General features: G+C 41.4%; 1 protein-coding gene across 1 annotated transcript in view; it reads right to left on the bottom strand.

Annotated features, from left to right (window-relative positions):
• Positions 1–1,131: 1,131 nt before the first annotated feature.
• The window catches only part of LOC145469906 (neurobeachin-like protein 1), a 31,561-nt gene continuing 10,644 nt past the window's right edge, over positions 1,132–22,048 (bottom strand). The window contains exons 13-40 of the mRNA XM_081453720.1: positions 21,595–21,696; positions 21,320–21,465; positions 21,067–21,199; positions 19,359–19,478; positions 18,652–18,919; positions 18,202–18,305; positions 17,393–17,460; positions 17,248–17,284; positions 16,739–16,899; positions 15,669–16,327; positions 14,920–15,087; positions 13,977–14,320; positions 13,225–13,479; positions 12,397–12,604; positions 11,725–11,777; positions 11,075–11,333; positions 10,163–10,385; positions 9,491–9,760; positions 8,320–8,824; positions 7,426–7,754; positions 6,515–6,787; positions 5,309–5,532; positions 4,468–4,694; positions 3,914–4,113; positions 3,384–3,553; positions 3,071–3,282; positions 2,286–2,593; positions 1,132–1,666 (exon numbers count right to left, since the gene is read on the bottom strand). Coding sequence (XP_081309846.1) covers positions 1,537–1,666; positions 2,286–2,593; positions 3,071–3,282; positions 3,384–3,553; positions 3,914–4,113; positions 4,468–4,694; positions 5,309–5,532; positions 6,515–6,787; positions 7,426–7,754; positions 8,320–8,824; positions 9,491–9,760; positions 10,163–10,385; positions 11,075–11,333; positions 11,725–11,777; positions 12,397–12,604; positions 13,225–13,479; positions 13,977–14,320; positions 14,920–15,087; positions 15,669–16,327; positions 16,739–16,899; positions 17,248–17,284; positions 17,393–17,460; positions 18,202–18,305; positions 18,652–18,919; positions 19,359–19,478; positions 21,067–21,199; positions 21,320–21,465; positions 21,595–21,696 — 6,156 coding nt within the window. The 3' untranslated portion in view covers positions 1,132–1,536. The remainder of the gene's footprint in view (positions 1,667–2,285; positions 2,594–3,070; positions 3,283–3,383; positions 3,554–3,913; positions 4,114–4,467; positions 4,695–5,308; positions 5,533–6,514; positions 6,788–7,425; positions 7,755–8,319; positions 8,825–9,490; positions 9,761–10,162; positions 10,386–11,074; positions 11,334–11,724; positions 11,778–12,396; positions 12,605–13,224; positions 13,480–13,976; positions 14,321–14,919; positions 15,088–15,668; positions 16,328–16,738; positions 16,900–17,247; positions 17,285–17,392; positions 17,461–18,201; positions 18,306–18,651; positions 18,920–19,358; positions 19,479–21,066; positions 21,200–21,319; positions 21,466–21,594; positions 21,697–22,048) is intronic.

Below are 22,048 nucleotides of genomic sequence, written 5' to 3' on the forward strand. Positions count from 1 at the left end.
TACAACTTCCATATCTTTCGATTTCCGCGATCTGGTAAAGGGGAGATTGATGTGCATCTTTTTATGTTCAAACATGGGTCAGATCACTATGCGCTTTTTTGTCACGATCCCTTGTCACACCTCGCCATCCATGTGTCATCATGCATGAAGTTGTAGATGAATCACGGCGTAAAATATGTCACTATCAATAGAATGTGCCGCAGCATTATTATCTTTTAGATACCCTAGTTTTACTAATAAAAAGGTCAATAAATCTCAAGAGAATTCACATGGTTGGAGCTAAATTGATTTCCAGAGACCAACAACAAGGAATCTGTTTTTATAGAAAGCATAGCAAGCTTCAGAACATAATTGGTTATTACCACAAACTTATCAAACCTCTGAATTGAATAACATCTTTTAATGATAAGCGGAAAAGGAAGCATATTTATTGTAAAAAATTGGATCATTGAATAATGCAATTCAGGAGATTTCCTTGACTTAGTGATAGGGTTTTCACTAGAGCTGACATTTAGGGTCAGGATCATGGTTTAGGATCAGAGGTAATTGATGGAGTCCCCCCCCGCCCCCCCCCCCCCCCATTGAGTCTCACTTTTGTAAGACACTTACAACTGGGAATGAAACAATTATGGTACATGTATTACATAATCTAGAGCTTGCTCTACAAGGTAAGATGGTGTTCTGTAGTTGATTATGGTATATGACATCATTTAATCCGCCATCTTGGATCTGCAAAATTAGATTTTGTAGTTTTTGTAGACTAGGGAAAATAGTTTAAACTGACAAACATGATGTCAAAATGAAAAAACAACAACAACAACAACAAACAAAAACAAACAAAAACAAAAACAAAAACTACTAAGAACAGAAGACAACACATTGTGTCTAAAATATACTTCCACTTGTGCTTTCTAGGGGGAACTTCCAATAACTAATTTTTTATCTTACAATGAGCGTTAGAATTGGTGAAGACAGCTGTTTACATTTTCAACAGGGTTGAGTTGAAATTTTTCCACGGTACTCAAAAATAGCGTCTTAAAATGAAAGTCTTATAACACTTGTCACTCGTTACATGGCTGGTCACACACCCTCTGTGACGTCACATTTAACGACTGGGAATGAAACAATTTGAAATTGAATTTTATTACAGTGTGAAGGAATCCTAACTATAAGTTATGTTGAAACTAATATAATTAACTACACTTGAGCGTTACTGCGTTCAGTTTCAAGCAAGTTCTAGACGGGTCAATATTATCCAACAGGAAACTTGAGCCAGTTCCCACAAATTTACACTTCAACTTGCTACTTGACCAAACAGGTAACGGATAGACCGTTTGAAATATTCTCTTCCTGAAAACCATGGATGCCATGGCGATTATTTAAAAAAGGAAATTGCCATTTAAGCGGAGATTCACGTGTCACGTGATATTTGATGACGTGGCTGACGTCACGAGAATTCTACACCAATGATGAGCTTGCCATATTGCGTCACGTGCGTTCACGTGCGTCACGTGATATTCGATGACGTGGCTGACCTCACGAGCTTTCTACACCAATGACGATGAGCTTGCCATCTTGGAGACAAACGAAGATGTGAGTGTTCCCTCTCGCCAGCGAGACGGAACGAATTGGAACTAAAAGATTCATCTTTTTTAACACTTGGAAACTGCAACAAAGGTACAGAAACACACATTTAAAGAAGCTCAGTCGCGATATTTTGAGTTATTTTGGCCACGTACAAAATTGCCATTAAATTGTAGACAACCTGAAAATAGCAGTTTACTACGATAGAAAAACACCAAAAAGATAATAATAAACCATAAAGGAACGAGAATGGTTAAGGATGGAGAAGATTGACACGGATTACAAACAAAGAGCTTGAAAAATTTAGGCTTAACTTTTCAAGATGCATGAACCATGACGTAGCTTCCTTAAATTAGCTAATCAGAACGTTTACTGTCAGTCCAATACTTTCTAAGTACTGCACTGAGTCAAGTTATTTTTTCAATAATTCATGTCATAAATCACTCATTAATCTGTTAAGAGCAAGGATATTCTCCTTGTATGACCCTCGAGCTTAGTTAACACAAATTACCAAAAAAAATTCTGGTCAGTTTCCTTTGATTTCTGGAGATCGTACAAAGATCATGCTAACAGTTCCTAACCCTTCAAACGTTTGTTGAAAATTTCCCATAGGAATGGTATCATCAACCATCTATCGCCACTGCTTTGTACCGCACAGGGGCGTGTAAAACACACAAAAAATTAAAAGACAGATTTCAAACCTGTGTAACTGCCTGATTTCCAGTTTTCCATTGATACCTCCAGTAACAAGATATTCGCCAGAAATTAAAATATCGACGACATCTTCTTTTAATTTAGCGTCTTTTGACAGAAGTTTTCCATTGATAGAGTATCTACACAGGGAAAGATTTGATTCTTGCTTGCAGAACACCACAATGTTTCCATATTCGGACAGAGCTAGGCTGGTCACGTGACAAGGGCTGAGCTGTGAACAGGAAGCCGTTCCCATGGGCCTTAGCGTAACCACATATTCTCCTTTTCGCGCTGTGTAAATGATGCAGGTTCCATCCTAGTGAAAGGAAGCAGCCAAAGTTAGTTACACAAATTAGTTACACGAATTGACTCCAAACATTTAAAGAGCTTGTGAAACGTAATAATTGGTGAAATTTGTGGCTCTTTGGGTGTAATATTCGAGGAGAAAATGGCTTTTAAAAACAGCGAAATTTCTGGGTGGCAAAAGCCCTAATGAGGTCATACATTCTTTGTAAAATTTGAATTTTCAAATCCGCGTCCCACAAAACGTATTGAATACATCGGGCTCAAATGCCTTGGACAGTAACTGTTAATCGTGCTGTGCCCTTTCAATATTCAGGACTGATTTTTTTCGTAGCTTCATCAGAAACTGTATCGCTCATGCGAATGAGGGAAATATTGTGAACAAAGATTCTCCTATTAAATCTCCTATTAAATTTAATTAATCCTTTTTTTCCTAAAGTTCAAATCCGTTATTACGCGAATTTGCATACTCTATACTTAAACACCCCACCTGTGAACCGCTGACCGCCATGTCAAGCTCCCAACTCATGGCAACACATGTGACTGGCTTGTCATGACCATATAAGGTCTGCAGAGGCGTACGCTTCAACTCCTGAGCCACCCCTCCCTGATGAGTGATTTCCCACAGGCGGCATGTGGAGTCACGTGATCCAGTGATCAGGTGATGACCATCGTCATCCAACGAGACGCAAGTAATCACGTCTGTAAATCGCAAAAAGTATATTATGGGATCAATCTTTCAGCACTTACAGGCTTTTTTTTTGTTAGTCCCTAAGACGGTATTTTACGCACACGATGGATACCTGTATGAGCCACAATTCTGGCCAGCTGTTTTCCCTTTGTATTGAAAACTCGGAAACTGTTGTCCCAGTGTCCAGCGGTTATCATCAACTTGGCATCATGGGTAATGGCGAACAAGTGCGATGAAACCTGCAAGTCAGGACTGAATGGGCCCGCGATACAACGGCGTAATCTGCAGCAGAAGCAAAGTTAACAATAACCTTTCAATAAAGAGAAGAGCAGTGTCCTTTTCGCATTAATTTGTGTCTTGAATATCGACTAAGCATGTGAATTTTTCTGCTTTTCGGTATCAAAGTCAAAACATTACATAATTCTTCTGGGGTACAGACTGTAACACATTTCCTATGTCAGTTCTGAGAATTTGCTAGTCAGATCATGACAATATTACCTGGTTGATGATTATGTTTATTCTTGTCACCTATCTACTCGACAATTCAATGACAACATTATAAGAAATTGATTATTGATCTCTTGTACTAGAGGACAACAATAATGGCACTGAAACATATTTTCAAGGTCATTGTTATGTTACCTGTTTGATGACAAAGAAGGGTCAAGTTCAAAGGTGAAAGGTTTTGTTTTCGCCTTAGAGTAAGGCAACCAGTCTTGTAATCCCACAATGCCATTCTGGCTGATAGTGATCATGTGTTCAGGCATGCCTGAATGAATCAGTGATCTGGTGTACACCTGGGATACTGCAGTGAACACCAGCGGGTCTGTAGCATCAGATACCTACCAAACAAACAGTTGGGTGACGTCGGCGATAGAAGAACTCACTTGAAGGAACTACGTTACGGTTTGCACAGCTTGAAACGTTTAGCCTAAATGTTTCAAGTTTGTACACACTACTCTGTGTTAATTTTCTCCATCTTCAACCAATCTTGTTCCTTAGTGGTTTATTATTATCTCTTTGGTGTTTTTCTATCTTAGTAAACTATTATTTTCAGGTTTCCTTCAATTTAAAGGTAATTTTGCAAATGGCCAAAGTAAATCAAAATGCCTGACTGAGCACCTTTCACGAGCTAGCGAATTTGAGTTAGATTTAAGAACGAAATACAACTTCTTTGACTCTTCACTAGAACTTACAGTAACAAAATATGCCTTCAACTTATCGAAGTTCTCAAACACATTCTCCAGCGTTCGGCTTGTGCCCGCGCTCTTTGCTGCCTTAAACTTTGCGGCTTCCTCAGCAGACATGCGCTGTGGATGTGGCTGGCTGAGTAACTGGATTGGAGTTTGACCAAAGTTGTTAATCATTCCTTCAGTCGCCTCTCGCTCGGCAGGGTCAGTAATGGCGTCAAGATCTACAGCTCCTGTGAAAACAAAACAAATTTTTCAGGCGAAGCGTTGAGGCTTTGAAGTTCGTAGACTAAGAGAATTGGAAAGAAGTTGGTAAAGTCGGAAATATGAATATTCTGACTTGTGACTGAGCAGAAAACAATTTTTAATTTTTAAACAACAATTGACATTAAATAGACGGTCATTATCAAAAACACCCATTATCGAACCTTTTGCAACCTTGACATTGTATTCCCTGATTAAGACAAGACATTACAAACGATTTCTATGACCACATACATTATCCCCGCTGGTTCTTCTGACTAATGGAACCAAGTTAAACAATAGAAGTTTATGAATATGGCAACCAACAGGCCAGCAAAAGATAGCAGGCCATGTAAGAGATAAGACTTAGAAATAACAAAAACACTGTTTGGACCGCAAAGAGTGTTCGGAATAAGACAGCAATCTTATGTAGACGGTCTGACTATGAAGCTTAAAAAGACCAAAAAACCACGAGAAAACACGACTTTTCTAGTTAAACTAACAGCGCGGAGTAGGTTATCAATGCCAACACATAACACAGGGGTCCCCTTGAAATCCCTTGAGAGACATGTAGTGCCCAGTCACTCACTGCGGTTCCGCATACCTTCATAAGTACAATAGTAAAACACATTCAGTGCCTCAGCTGCAGCGGGTCCCTTTTGTTTGTAGCCGAATATCAAGTCAATCCAGTTGTGCAAGTGTGATGACACGTGATCAGATTCCAAAGCTCTCCTGTGTTTGAACACGAAGTCTTCAGGCGAGGTCGCCCAGCGAGGGAGAATGACGTCATCGACAGGTCCTCCTCGCTGAAGGTGGCCAAGATCAAATCTAAGAAAATAGAGTATATAACGTTTGCTTAAAACTATTATATAGACCAGCGTAGCAATATGCAAAGAATTAGTCGGTGATTTTCTTTTCTTCCAAAATCGGCTCCTACTAAGTTCCAAAATTTCCATTTCCGACATGGGTGGACGTAGGTGGAGGCGAGGAGAGGGTGCCTCTCAATAACTTGAACAGTGATTGGGACTGCACTTTTCGTTTCCAACAACAAAATCAGAAAACAGCAATTGTTCTTGTAAGCTTATCCCCCAAATCATCTAGCCTCAGTTTTCATGAGTTTTCCTAAAGCAAATGATTGGTTGAGCTACTCGTGTACTATTGGCCATAAAGGCCTGTCCTAACGGTACAAGTTTGGCGACCAAACATCACGAAATATTGTTTGGTGACCAAACATGCTAATGTTGAAGTGACTGGCCAGACGGTTTAAACATGTCTGATCAAACACAGATCAAACTATGGATACAAGCCGCTGAGCAGGCGTGGGGCGCATGCGCGTGCCAAACGTGTTTGATACAGCTGTCCAAACGAACAAAACATCGCCATCAAACACGAGAACTATCGAACGTTTGATGGCCTTCAATTTTTTCAGGATCAAACACGATCAAACAGCACCAAACAAGGTGGCCAAACGGTAAAATGTTTGGTCACCAAACAATGTTTGATGGTGTTTGGTCGCCAAACATTTCCCGTTTGGACAGGCCTTAAGGGAGCAGTGGCCAGAGGTCGTCCACATAATGGCAACGTTTTCTAGTTTCTCTACAGTTTCAAGGAAGATTTAGAAATATTACAGGATATATGAATTCTCAAGAACCGTAAATAAAGGAAACTGCCCGTTATGCGACTTCTACTAGAAATTCTACCAAAACGATTAGATTATTCGCTCTCGATTTCTATGAAGTGATAGCTGATTCGGCCTTCGGCCTCATCGACTATCACCTCATAGAAATCTCGAGCTAATTGTTAATTATACCTGTTAGAGTTGACCAAGAAATCTGGAAAATAGAAAAACTCAGGTATAAGCTCTTTAACATCGCCGCCTTTGGAGTAAATTGAATCCCACGAGGAAGAGATGTTGTGAAACTGTCTGTCTGCGCAGTCAAACCGTCCGCTCTGAAGTTTAACATGAAGTGTGGTGAAGGGTTCCACGCGGAGCATGTAATGAAGAACGCCTGCGGAGCTTGAGTAATGTGAACCGTAGTGAAATTTGGCGACTAGTCCACATGGATCTTCAAAGGTGTCGTACCTAAAGAGAAGAGGATGGAAAGGTATGTTCCGTGAAATTTTAACAGAACAGATTGAGTGCGAAAATTGTTCGCATAAGCTGCAAGCTGAAAGGAAAATAGATATGTGGCGACAAGGAAAAGTTTACTTGAAACCTCAAATAGCATCTTTTAGTTAGTTTTCCAAACTTCTTCTGCCAATTAGGTAACAGACACACTTGCAGCTCTTTGGCGTCTTTTTAGTGTCTTTTAAAATTGCCTGGCAACCAAACAACAAACAACCGCATATTACGGGCAAGACTATAATATCACTTACGTAAAGGAAATTTGCCATGTTCGTTAAATTAGCCTAATGGTTAGGGCGTTTGAGTTCAAATCGAATGGTTCGTGTTCGAACCCTAACCAGGGTCATCGTGTTGTGTTCTTGGGCAAAACACTTAACTCCCACAGTGCCTCTCTCCAACCAGGTGTATAAATGGGTACCGGCAAATTCAATGCTAGGGGCAGGTTGGAGCAGAAATACCCCTAGTTTTTAAATGACAACCGGAATAAGCTTCAGTCAGCTCTGTGATTGGCTAAGAAGTTTGGAAAACCAATAGAGAGATCACAATAGTCCGTACATTCATTTCGTCCATCTATTTACCAAGGTAAAACAACATACCTATCGCGTAGGGATTGTACTCTATTTGGATTCTGTGCACCTACGGGCTTGGAAAGGTCCCTGTACACGGCAGGGTCATCAAGACGTAACTCTTCTGAGTCATAGTCCACAAGGACCCAAGGGAACACTGGATACTGACTCAGGTCGTTGTAGGTTCTTCCAGCGATGGTGTTCAGCTGCATGAGGTACTCAAAATTGGATATCTCTCTGTGTACCCACTTTTCTGTGAGCCCTGACGCCTTGAGTAAGTTCGCTGGGGATCTCGCACCAATGTAGTACAGATTACGGGGCCGTAGGGACATAATCTTCTTGTAAACCTTGTTGCGGGTCTAACACAAAGAGCCGAAGTAAATAAATAAAATAAATAACAATATTTAGAGAGGAATCCACATCAGCCTTATCCGGTTTTCATGCAGGTCCTCTATCCTGGTCGAATTGGAATTTGGAGATGTTGGTTTTTGTGGAGGGAGGAAAACCGGAGAACCCTGAGAAAAACCCTCGGAGCAAGGCGAGAACCAATAACAAACTCAATCCACATATGACACCGGGCTGGAATCGAACCCAGGCCACATTGGTGGGAGGAGAGCGCTCTCCAATAACCAATACAAAATAACTGTCTAAGGTCAGTTCGAGATGAAACACAAACTCTTAAGGCAGGGGTGGGGAAAAATAACTCTAATTTATAATTACGCTAAATTCACCTCACCTAACAAATATCGGAAATATGAAAAGTAAAGCAACATAGAGACTGCATGGAGTGCCAAGGGTGTAAAAAGAATTGTGTGAAAGTGATTTTTGAGAGTCAATTTTGAACAAATGCAGTAACATAACGCGCACAGGAACTATTAAACACAATTTTCAATCAAAGAGAAGAGAACAGGTTGTGTCAAATACCTCCTTATTGAAGTTTAAGAAGTAATTTGTCTGATCAATCAAAAAGAACTCAAGAGCGCTTCTTCTAAGATTGTGCCGTCTTAAATGGACTTCTCTCAGCTCGCTCAACGGCCATTGAAAATCCTGACCAGCGGTCTCATCCGCATAGAAGTAGACATGCGTAGTGGTGATCTCCAGCTTCCCAGGGACAATATCCATAAGCGTTATTAGTTCACAAACCTCACCCAAAACTGGTTTTTCTGTTTCCGAAATTGTCCGTTGCCTCTCTTTACCAACTGGACTTCCGGGATCCTCGACTTCAAGAACGTCCTCGTCCACGTTTTGTACAACAGCCTCTTTCGCGACAAGCACGGGCACGGAAGCTTCGCGCGAGTCTCGCGTGTCCGCGTTGTCACGCGCGCGACTAGCTTCGGTATGAAGCGTAAATAAATAGTTTTGTGTCAGTTTGAGGCGCATGCGGTGAAAGTTCTCTGTGGAAGAGAGTTTCCAGTGCGATTCCTGTAACCTGTAGGACAGGAAAACTGGTCAACAACTAGTTATAAAGGTTAAAACATCCAAACACGCTTTGTGGGAATAAAGAAGACTTAGATGGAATCCACCAGAAGTTCGAGTCACAAGAGGACAAAACGTTTGTGCCGAGATTATTCACATCGTATTTCAAACTTCTGCGCGACTGTTTTAAATATCTTCATTTGTTGTTAGAAATCATTTCTAACATAACAAATTTTGAATTTCTAAGCACTTGGAAGTACTGGTGAAACGAAACTGATAGTGAAATTTTACCTTTATTTGCACAATTTCTCTAAACTTTGAAATTCATTTTCGCGAGTTCCCTTAAGAAATTATTTCAGGCAACTATTTATATCTTTAGCTTTACGAACACGTAATAAGGACAGCAAAATACCTAAAATTGCTCTGGTACAAGGGTTTTGTCCACTAAAAGCTGAAATTACTCGATTTGTTATCGGATTTCATCTTAATATCACTGAACAAACACATTCTCCTTGCAGACCTCCGGACATTCCTCATAACATCGTTGTAGGAATTTGTCTGGCCATCAAGAAGAGCTCCTTTGACGATAAATTCTTATCACATTTATGCCTGATTATGTATAGATTCTACTGGGAGAAATTAAAGGTTAATCATTCTTAGGAGTCAAAGCTTGCCTCACCTCCTCCCCCATGGAGATCTTTCTGACATCAACATTCTCTTCAACATTTTCCACTGTCGAGCCACATCACTCCTGTGGTGTTCTTGTTCCTTTGGCAAATTCTTGACGTGTTCTCGCTGTGAATCTTGAAGTTGTTTAAATGGCCGCGTAATTTGTTCTTCAAACTTCTCACGGCTTTCCTCTTCAGCTTTGTCTTTGTTTTTCAAGCTTTCTGTCAGACCTGTGAGGCAATCCATCCAGAAGCGACCTGAGGCTAAAGTTGACTCTGAGCTGAAAAAAAAACGATAGCAAGTAGTGTCTCTATGTGCCAATTTAAAATGCTGGCATCAAGAGAGAAAAATAACTGATTGTTTTTTGTATGGTAGTTTCCCAACACAAATTTAAACCATGCATTGTATTTTGGGATTGATGCCTAGGGAATCGAGAATTTCTACTGGTTAGTTCGTGTTTCATCCCTGAAATTTCGTCATCATCATCATTATTGTTTCCAACTGGTAAATAGGGTCTTGGAGATCTAGGTCGCACTGAATGATATCAGATCTTCTGCTTGCAGGCTCCTAATGTAGAGTTTCCAATTTTATATCGTTGCAATACGTTCATGTACAAGCAAGAAAAACGACTCAAGGTTTATTTTCGAAATGTTACGGTAACTTGGTAATTTAACCAACTTACAAGGTGTTTTCGTACTGTTTCATTCCAGGGTATATCTGCTGCTTCATCATGGCCTTAAATTCTTCACTCTCCATCAGCTCCAGAAAATCCTCCTGAGCCTGCAGTTGGGCGCAGTCAGCGGCGGAGAACGTAGGCATGTAGATGATCAGCGGTAAGGTATAGTGGTACTTGAGGAGCAACACGCGAACAACGGGCACGATGAAGGTGTAATTGCGACACTCGGCTAAAAAAATTGAACAAATCATGTCATAGAAAACACAGTATAGTAAAGTCTGCTTACTATCCTAGTGGTCCATCAGGCCGGAGCTTATCCCAGTTTCTGTAGCATGAAGCGACTAGGAGTATTTATACTCCCCCCTGGATGGAATGCTAGTCCGTCGCAGGGTTACCCCCAGCATTAAATTCGCCGGCACCCATTTATACACCTGGTGCAAGAGACTCACTGTGAAAGCATTGTAGGTTGCACAAGAATGCAACACAATGTCCTCGGCCAGGGCTCGAACCCGGACCGCTAGATCCGGAAACGAGCGCACTAACCATGAGGCCACCGCGCCTCCCAAACACAGTATACCAGGCAGAAACAATCAAGCAACCAAGAAACGAAAGAGTATATACGACAGACTAACTAATGGTCAAACTTGTCTCAGTCCGAAAGTTTTGTTATTTGTTCCAAAGGTATTCGTTTCGAGCATGCCTGCGATGTGTGCGTTTTGTGAATAACCAACATCGTTTATGTGGGTTTTGCAAAGAGTCATAACAGAAAATGTTTTCTAGAACTATGAATATTGTTTTTTTCAGAAACTATACTTTTAAACTGGTATCCTAAAGTGTGTAAAAAAGCACTGAAAGTACCCTGTTTTCACATCTTCTCGCAAAGCACAGTATATGATAGTGCAACAGTGAGGTTTTTACCTTTTCCTCTTGACGCGACAAAAGCTTGATGTAATCGACCTAGAGTGTAACAAAGCTCTCCTTGTGACGTATTAATCCGGGCCTTTAAGAGCTTGCTAAGCTTGGACGAGGCAGTAGCACAATATTCTGTTTCCGGACGAGCAATGAAAGCCAAAAGAATCCGCATTCCCACCTGAGCCATTTCCTCCCATTCCACGTTTTCTTCGTTCTCATCCCAGACGTTTAATACTTCAAGAAGAAGCACGACATTTTCAACAAGCTGATGAAGGAAAAAAAACGTCTGTACAACTTGTGAAAAAAAGCCTTACAGGAATGTCGTAGTGGAATGGTGCACGTGGATGGCGATTCTTAAATACTTAACCAAAACTTTAAGTTTTGCCTGTCGTAATCCGTCTTTATTTTCCCACATATTTACCTTCCTTGTTCCATTTTCTAGAGATTTTATGCGTTTTTCAATAGCACCTAAATTCTAACATTTCTAAATTCTAACACAGAACTTCTACTCATTGCTAAATAAATGCACTTGTCTTGAAGACACCAAGCGTTTGCCTCTCACCCGTCTAGTCTACAGGACTCCGGAGTTTCCATTTATTGATGAGCAAATACGGGTGGGAGAATAAACTTTGTAGGCCCGGGGGAAGTGGTCTTACCTTTACGCTCCAAGTGTCTGATTCATTTTCTGATCCCGCTCCAGCAATGGCAGCTGAGCAAAGAAAAACAAAACCAGGAGATTCTTATGAGTACCGTACATATTAACTACTATAAAACACCTTTAATTTCTGAGGACTGCGCTGAAACTTGTGGCAAAAATCACTATGAAGGAACACGTAAGTAGCAAGCAACGAAAACATGCAGCCGGCAACAAGCGCGGGAAAATGTTGCCAAGTGCGGTAAAACATGTAAGCGTTGCTGAGCGCGGGAAAATATTTAGGCGATGCCAAACGCGGGAAAACAAGCAACCAATATAATGACAGAAATCATGCGACTTATGGCTGGTACGAAAAAAACGTAATGCCAACCTGTAAGAAAAAGTGCTCTCAAATGCTCAGAAATACTTCATTTTTACTACTTCTCTTCACATACGGACATATTGTACTTACTATCGCAGGGGGCTTAGCGGAATGGTTGACGATAAATTAATACGGTGTAGTACAGTGTCAGTGTAAGTGTAAATGTAAGTATAAAATTAGTACTGTAAGTAGTGTAAGTTTTCGTCCTGTAAATAAAATTGCACTTGAAAAATAAAAAAAATAATCAGTTTACAATTCATCTGGGAAAAGCTTGCACGCAAATATCAGCTTTTTTTTAAACGATAAATTTACCTGGAGTAAAGATGAAATCTTCAACCAAGCGCATCACCATTAGCGCATTATGGGTCTCAGATTCGCCTGTCTGTCCGGACACCTTGATGTCATGGACGGCCCCCTGCAGGCAAAGCTCCAGAAGGCGCCTCTCAATGACACGATGAGGGACCAAAAAGGTCTCAGCAGAGGAAATTATACTCACTGCCGCTATAGCTTGACCGCGCACCTGGAAAGGAACCATGCAAGTCAACTGCCGAGCAATTAGCAATTGTGCTCAACGTCCCCGTACATTCCCTCTAATAACCATTAGTACCCACTGAGCTGGGTTCTATTGGAAATCCGTGAATCTGATTGGTTCTCTCATCATTTTCTATTTAACAATCAGATTGTGAGCTCGAGATTTATATCGCGTGATAGTTAACGAGGGCGCAGCCCAAGTCAATAATCTAATTGTAAGTCATAATCTAATTGTTTTAGTATACATCTACTAGTCGTTCAAACCTTTATCTAAATCTTCCTCACAGACATCTCAAATACGTCAAGAAGCAGCCGTCATTTTGTTAACAAGCGCACACTGCTATGCTACTCACTATTTATCAAGGAATAGATAGTGAGTAGCGTAGCCAATCAGAGAACGGCATTCGTGATAGAACGCTAGTAGATTTATAATAATTGCTGATAGACAACGATCGTGTGCGTGCTGCTCTTGAAATTGAAAGTTCTTCTTCATTTTAGACTTAGAATACACAACGCTACGCCTCATTGACTATTCGCTCATAGTCTAATTGTTGAATAGCAATAGTGCCAGCCTTATAATCAGTGTAGTTTTAATAACTAATTTTTTACCCTCCAGTCACTTTCTCCAAAGCCCTCTACACCTCTCCACATCACTCTGAACACGATTTCCAATACAGTGTCGATCAAATCTTCTTCACCCCTTCTTCTTTCTTCAAGGACACTTCCATTCTGCTCATCTACGTCACTAGTACATCGTGGCGCACCAAATGGGCCCGTGATCAGTCTGAGCAGCGTCACATGCCACCCAAACTCCTTAGCGCACCGTGATAGGCTAACATGGTTAGCATCGATTGATCGCAGAATCTTAAAAACAACAAAGGTGTTACTTTATTAGTACAAGAACTGATTCCCACCAACATAAATCTGAATATAAATGTAAAGAATGTTACCAAGAGCAACTGAAAATGCAATTTTAGGGAACAGGGATGGCGGGGTTGTGAGAGCGCTCGCCTCCCACCAATGTGGCCAGGGTTCGATTTCGGCCCGGTGTCATATGTGGGTTGAGTTTGCTATTGGCTCTCTCCTTACTCCGAGGGTTTTTCTCAGGGTTCTCTGGTTTTCCTCCCTCCACAAAAACCAACATCGCCAAATTCCAATTCGACCAGGATAGAGGATCCGCATGAAAACCGGATAAGGCTGATGTGGCTTTCTCTCTAAATATTGTAATTTTTTTTATTTATCCTTGCAGCACTATGATCTATATTTCAATAGAACATGCCGTCCTTTTCGCCACTGGGATCTCTGGAAATTCAAACCGAAATTTTTGTCGAACGGAAAGCCAACAAGGATTCTTCCCTTACCGTGTGACTCACAAACAGCTTCGTTTCCAGTCCCATGTTCTCAAGCAATTCCAGCACGGCAAGTACCACGTGATAGTGCATCAACACATCAACGCCTTTGTTTGCATCGTGCTCAGACACGGCCAGCCTGACGAGACTTTGTATGAGGGGCTCAGAGGCGTCATCCGAAAGGAGCTTTGTCACCGCTGAGAGCCCTATAGGTTTTAGATGCCAGTAGCTTCTGTTGCCGTCAGGGACGTTTTGAGACGCTATGACGTCGGCCATCAGTTTGAGGATCTTGAGACGAAGATCTTCGTTTCTGTTATTGATGAGTAGAGTGACAAAAACTGGGATGTGTCTGGGATCTGGAGAAAAAAACGAAAACACAGAAGAACCATTAAAAGATGGGTACGTGAATCGCTAAGGAGAATTAATTTGATAAAAAACGATTTTAACTTTTCTACTAGATTAACTTTTAACACGGTGTGCGGCTTGGTGTGCGTTTCTGTAATGTACTTTTAGTATTGTATTTTCAGTACTGCGTTCTTCTGTAATGTACTTTTCTTCCACCACAATTACCTTAACATGGTGGTAATCAGCTCGAAAGCCAATGGCCACTCTGGCTACCACGCCATATTTTTTATTCCTTCCATAGCCATATTTAACATACATTTCTCTTTTCATATTTATTTTATAATACTGATGTAAATTAACTCTGAAAATGGTACATAACAATAAAAAAGTTGAAAAAAGTTGAAGTTGGCTCTCTCGAAGAGGTTCGAACGTTCATTATAGAAATCCGCTGTGCGAGGTGAGTGTAGGTTCATCGCCCTTCGCGTATCCTTCGCCTGCACTCATTGCTCAGCAGATTCTCCCCACCCGAAAAAACCCTTTAAGCCTCTTCGGAGGAGAGAGACTCCGACTTGTCCACAGCTTTTTACAGTTCTTCTGCTAACGTGAATACCTGAGAGTCGTTTGGCCATCTTACTCTTGGACGCTCGTTCACAAAGTGACATGAGAACGTCTAAAACTTCTGTGATTTGTTCAGGATCTGTCACGCAACTCAAGTATTCCACAATAAACCAAACTTCCTCTCGTTTCACTTTCTCCGTCAGGTAAAACTTAATCAATCCTGAAAAGTAATCAACAGACAAAAAAAAGATCATTATTTGCGATGGCGTTTATCAATCATCTTATTAGCTACATTTTGTAACATTATAATGACATAGAGAATTCCGAGGAGGGAACTCATGTTAAGCTTAGTAAACACAATTCTAAGCTCAACATAAAACATTACCTCTGAGTTGCTAACTGTACAGATTAAATATCCTACAGAGCAAATCTCAGGGTATGACGAACCTGATGACGTAGCTTTAAAAAAGATAACTGTAGTTTTGTTATTGGCTGTTGCTAGGTAGCAAATTTTCATGCGCAAGCAACAACCAGCCACTGAACGGATCTCTGTAGCGCTACGTCATCGCTACGGAAATGGGAAATGTAACCGTGACTGAGTCACGTGACTGTCTTTGTTTTGGGACTATAGATCGTTAATTGCAACTGACGTCATCGCCACCATGTTGGATAACCATTGTTTCTGTCATCCAAGGTGGATGCCAGGGTCTTTGTCATTTGAATCTCTCGGGAATGGTTGCAAACCACCTATAACTTTGAATGGGCCTCAAAAATGCCTCAAAAATGTCTCCGTAAACAAACCTAACAACGACGCTCTGATAATCTTTACTTCCTCCTGAGTCAGCTGTACTTCATTCTCTCGGTTCCGGCCAGCGGAATTACCCATCTGTGAATTCTCTGCATAGTATTGAGTGATTACATCAAGAAAAAATCTCACACCGTATTCCATACGAAAAATCTGCGGAGAATCTTTGATCTGCGTGGATATGAATTGAATGTGTCCGATCCTCACGTTAAATTCACTAGAGCTCCAAATGCGGAAATCAAATAACAAATTCTCGAAAACACTTTGTAACACAGTCTCGTTCGTCACGCATTCCACCAGTGCTTGTAACGATCTCAATACTTGAACGTTTATGAGCTTAACGTCCATGTTTCGTAATATGCTACCGACGTAACAAAGCGTTTCTGCAAATTCTTCGTCCTTTACGTCGTGTCCTTTTAAAATACTTAAAAGTAAAAACATGAACAATGCAACGCCATTACAGTTGCGTGATTTGCAGAGTCTGTAAATTTCCTTCTTGTAAAATCGAAGGTCGTAGTTATCGTTGATGTAGACCCATTCCTCTTCCGGTTCTGCACACGGAGGGCTAGCACTAGCAGAGCCGCTGGGCCAACTGTTTGCGGGCTCAATTGTCTCTGATTGGGTGGATTCTGCTTCTGAACCGGAGCTGAGGTGCCTTAAACAAATTGACAGACATCACAAGATCAGAAGACGAGAGACTACAAGTTAACAGACCGTTAAAACGCTCCTGGAGAGCTTCCGTAACGTGAGGCGACTAGGAAGGGATGCTAGTAAATCGCAGAATCCACCCTCCCCTATTTTGCTTGACTGCTCCCATCAATAAGCCATAATTTACAGAGTTATACACTTTGGCTGAGAAAGGCACAGTGAGAGTAAAGTGTCTTGCCCTACACAACTCAGTAGACCCTCGCTTAGCTCAATCAAAACCTCTTGATTTGTAGTTCAAAACTGAAAAGTTCAAAGGTAAGATTTCTCTCTCTTTATGGTCGTCTGAGAAGAAAACAAGGTCGAAAATGAGACATAAAAACTAAACAATCAGAAGAAGTTTTTTGAAGCTTGGATGTACCTTTCAATGGCATCTCCCGTTTTCGCTTCTGACTGCTCCAAATCAAACACTTCCAGTTGTTCACTGCTGTCGATACGTGAAGGCTTCGGTGACTCAAAATTTGAGATCTGCTCCAACAACGGCAAAAATATCTTCATGCCACCGATACAGCGAAGAACGTCCTGAAAATAAAAAAAAAACCCACTGATTGGAACAAATTGAACATTTACCAAAATGAAGGCTTCCGGCGTTCTACATAATACAGTCGAATCTCTCTACAACAGCCACACTGGAGGCAGAGTTTACTGGCCATTGTGGAGAGGTGGCCATTGTTTGGAGGTTAAAATAAGAATAAATCTCTCAACTGGGGCGAAAATATGTGGACGCTGTAGAGAGGTGGTCGACGGTAGGCTCACAGTGGCAGAACGCACCCAAGATCTCGAAGGAGTAGCATGAAGTGATAAGGTTTTGAACTAGAAGTAGGAAATAATGTTTTTTGATATGTTTTTTGATAACAAAGTCTTCTATACCTTCATGTCCCAGGTGGTACATCTATGACCAGTTAACCTGTGTAGGAGAGAAAAATGGCACAGGAAATACTGAAGTCATAACTGTGAGTAAGGAGTTTTTCATTTAAAAGCGCAGTCACATATTAAGAAAAGATATCCAACTTACCTGCCATCTAGTTGAACTCGTCCTGGTTGTACCGGCGTCAAATCACTGCACATGTGATCACGACCAGCCTGAAATCAAACAACAGTGAGTCATGTCTAATAATCTAAACACCCACTACAACTCGTAATTTGCTATCGCAATTCGCGAATTAAAAATGGAAGAGTAACCAGGATTACAAATCATCTTAAGAAAAACGTTCTCTGGTTAAGAATTTCGGCTTCCAGTGTGCAGCCTATAAACAGTTACGACGTCTTCTCAATTGTCTAAGTATTACATGTTTGCTGGCCTAGTGAGTATCTCTTCCATGCTAGCTTGTGCTCCACAAGTTTCGCTTCTCCCCTAAAAGGGTGGGCTCATTTTCCATGAAACACCTGTTAGTTCAGCTTAGAAACCCAGAGCTGCGGTTTACAAAAACGTGACGTTTGTAATTTTCTAATTCTCTTGGTTTCGTGTGATATCTCCCTAGGATCCCTTGTCCATTATTCTCTAGACCACCCTTTACACATAATCACATAAATGTTTTTTCAACAGTTTCAACCTGGTTTGAGGCCGGTTGAAAAAGTTGATCAACCAAACCAACCGAAAAGGGTTTTTCCCAATAGAACACGAAAAAACCCAACCAACCATAAACGGTTGATCCCAATAGAACACGACCTAACTGTCTCAAGTTGTCCAAGAACACGACATAATGACTCAGGCCAGAGCACGAACTCTACAACAAGTAAATCTAGAGCCTTATACACTAACAATTAAGCCTTCAGCAAGATGGCATTACAGTGGAACCAAGTAATGTCCTTTGGTATACTCACCTTTGAATTGTAGAAAAGAACCAGTTTAAGAGATAAGTCATTAAGAGCAGACTGTGTAGAGCTGGCCGGATCAACTGGCTGAAACAGGTTAAGATTATTTGGGCCTGAAATAAGAGCAAGATATACTAGTTTTGATGACTAGAGTAACCAACCAACCCACAGGCCTCCCACCGTCATTCCAGACTTCTGGTGAGTCAGGCGACAAGTCACAGACACACCAACCATTTGCAAACAACCAACTAACACACCTACCATTAAAAAAAATGTTGGTTGCGCATGACGTAATAAAAGACTGCACCCAGAGGTCGAGTGTTCCCCTTAAGATTGGCTAAGATCCGTGACATCGCCCCTTCGCCAACGTAATTATGTTAACAACAAGGGTGGTTAAGACCGGGGAAATCCAGACTGATCACGAACTCGTAAATCTTGAAATCACGTGGAAAGACCTACCTGCAGCATGTAACGCAGTGATGTAATTCTCCTGGAGTCCTTCACTGAACACACATACGGGGCCTAACTGCCCCTGCAGAGATGTTGGGATGCCCCACACATAATCCTGTGACCCAGCAGCGATGGTGGCACAGTGGGGTGAAACGGTCTCAGATAACCCTGGAAAAGAGAACGTAAACTTTCGGGGAGCGCTTTTAGTGTCCTCTAGGTCTTTTGGTGTACAGATGGTCTGCAGGTCACCAGATCCAATTTGACAACTTGCGAGATCCTAAAACAACAGCAGACGTATAAAAAAGCTGGGATTCTCGCGGGAATCTTTCTCATAGAAGAGGCGCAAAAAGTAGAAAGAATTGAATGTAACATTAGCGCATCGGGTCAACTGATTTTCCACGCATACGTAAATAAAATCTGTTTGTCTTTACCTACCACCTAATCACCACTTTTAACTGGTGATTCGCTACTTTAAAAGTGGCGAACAACACTGAAATTTGTGGGAACTGCTTTCAACTCTTTTATGTAGGACAAGACAGCCCTCGAAACGTAAAAAACTTGTTTTTAATGCATCTTCAACGGTTCACTGAGAAATTTTCTTGGACCGGCCCGCGAGTTTAACAAAGCTTTTACAGCAATTCTTTCCACGTCAATTAACTTGCTCCTACCAGACAACAGTAAAGATATTTCATGTATTAATAACTGTTGGTGTTTACCTCTGAGAGAGAAGGGAACTTCATTGGACAATTGATCATGAGTGCACCATCAACATACACAGACACTGTGCTCTGACCAAAAGGACGACGGGAAGGAAGATGCGCAATCGCAACAGAATGCTACAGAAAATGTAGAGAGAACAAAAAAGAGGGTAACCCGAAAACACTGAACCCCGGTCCGCGGACCCCCCACTACGGACCGGGTCCGCGGACTGCCTATAGACCGGTCCACGGACTACCCCTACGGACCCCTCTGCGGACCACCCCACAAAATAGAATAAAAATAATAAATAAATATTTCAGTTACGGGTTGTCTAATAGATTACTCGTGACGGCGAAATTTCGAACGTTACATTGTGGAAATGTAACAGACCTGGATTCAGGCTCGGGCGCAATTTCTATCATTACACATTGTCATTTCCTCCGGGAAGCCTCGAAATTTGTGCTTTTCCCCCTCTGTCATTGTTCAGCCCATTCTCCCGTGGATTCGTGAACTCGTTCAGCGGAATAACAGATACAAACAAGAATACAAGGCCTAAAAATATATCTTTCATAGCCAGATTGAGCTAGGAAAGGAAGGTAAGAACTTTCCTTCTTACCATCGGCATCTCCTTACGCTGAAAACAGCTTTTAGGCATATGTTTTTGGGGGAGGGTCTGTTACATTCGCAAAGTGTAACACTTGAAAAATCACCGACACGAGTAATCTATCAGACAACCCATAAGTGAAATCTTTATTTATTATTTTTACACTAGTTTGGGGTGGTCCGTATAGAGGGGGTCCGTAGGGGTAGTCCATGGACCGGTCCGCGGACCCGGTCCGTAGTGGGGGTCCGCGGACCAAGGGTCAGTGTTTTCGGGTTACCCCAAAAAAGATCCAGTTACAAAAATGTCAGCACTAATTCAATGAACTCCGCGTCTTCTTTGTTTATGAGTCTCGAGCAGCTCTTCCCTGTTCCAAAGACTTATCACAAAACTCACGGCTGCATCTGACCCGGCCAAGGGTAAGGCTCATTGACATAATTAATGCGCAGAGTACTGTAAGCCGGACCACGTCCACAACGAGCCGGAAAAATTTGAAAACGGAGGTTTCACTCTGAAAACGCATACCATGTTTTCCGACTACACTATGCCCGAGAAATTTGAAAACGCAATAATCACCAGTCGTTTTGAATTTGTGTTTGAGGAAAACTCGGTCAGGGAAATCACCTAATTATTGTGACGTCATCGTTTTCGAAAAGCTCAGTTTTCAAAATGTCCTCCGTCCACACTAAGACGCAAAGCCGGCGTTTTTAAATTCCTCCGGTGTGGAGAGCGTTTTCAAAATGCTCCGTTTCTGGGACGGATTAGTGTGGACGGTAGGTAGGCCTAACCGTAGAAATAAAGCTACGTTTTCAAAGTTCTCCGCCGTAGTGTGGACGGGTCCCAAGGCACTGTGTTATCCCGATTACGACCACCTCGCTGAGAGAACCACTTTCATTTGGTCCAAACAAAAGGTCTGTCAGACATTTTTTTTTTAATTTGAGAACTCTTCAATACAGCCAACGGTAATACCAACGCATTTCTTGTGTCAGGTTCGTGGCCAGATACACATATAAAACTTGATATTCCACTATATTCACTCAGGTGAGCCCGGCCCCATCTTCTGAAGTAATCCAACTCAGCTGTATTATCAATACGAGAGAAACAAAGATCTATAGAGAACATACCCAGGTTTGGTCACACAGCTGACAAACTGGTACAATCACAGTCATGTATTCCTTTCTGTTGCACACTGCCACAACTAGATGCCCAGTTGAGGAAAAAAACGCCTCTAAACCAACTCCAGAAGTGGTAAAAAAGCTGTGAAGATGAAAACAAAGTAAGCTCTTTCGAGACTTGATTTCAATAAAATCAATTTGTTAAGCGAAGGTGTTCCCTGCAAGAAAATCGTGCTATTGTGAATTGATTTCAATGTCTTGCCTGTAAAGATTTCGCCGATAGTGAAATATCTTTCTTTCCATGCTTAAATTGCTCCTTTCTTTGATTTCAACTGGATCCAGGCAAACCCAGGCATGGAATGTAAAACTATTTCCAGGCCATTTTTGGATTCCTGGAACTGAGATACCCTGAAGAAAACAAATAAAAAAATATCTTAATCATTCAATGTGCAATAGTGGCCCGTACTGCCCTAAAAGTCCGGATATGAAACTTCCAGAGGTTTGAAAAAAGTTAACCTTGCAAATGGCAATACTCACCGCAGAGGGGTGGTGTAGGTCAAAGAAATGTTTTGCTCTCAAGCGGCTACTACTAAATGACATTTTCACAAGAGCTTGGAGAAGTCTGTGAGCAAAAGGAATCTGTCGATCAGGAATAAAACTAGATTAGTATTTAAAAGGTTTGAACACTTTGAGTGTCAGCCATTTGTCTAGTGAAATTGTCTGAATGAGGGTAGCAAGTTTTCTTTAAATAGACAGTCAGTTGTGACGCATGTTTAGTCAGTGTCTTGTACTCTGGGGGAAGTAATCAAGGTTGATTGCTTGACCAAGAAATAAAGTTGAACCTCTTTAATATGGACACAAAAGAGGCAGACATAGAGTGTCCTTGTTATAGACATGGGTGTATTATACAGGAAGAAATCAATATATGAATTCTGGTTTTGGTGGGACTAAGCTAACTATCCAGTCCTTAATATAGAGGTGTCCATGTTAT

The sequence above is a fragment of the Orbicella franksi genome, chromosome 15 (genome assembly GCF_964199315.1).
Source record: "Orbicella franksi chromosome 15, jaOrbFran1.1, whole genome shotgun sequence".
Lineage (NCBI taxonomy): Eukaryota > Metazoa > Cnidaria > Anthozoa > Scleractinia > Merulinidae > Orbicella > Orbicella franksi.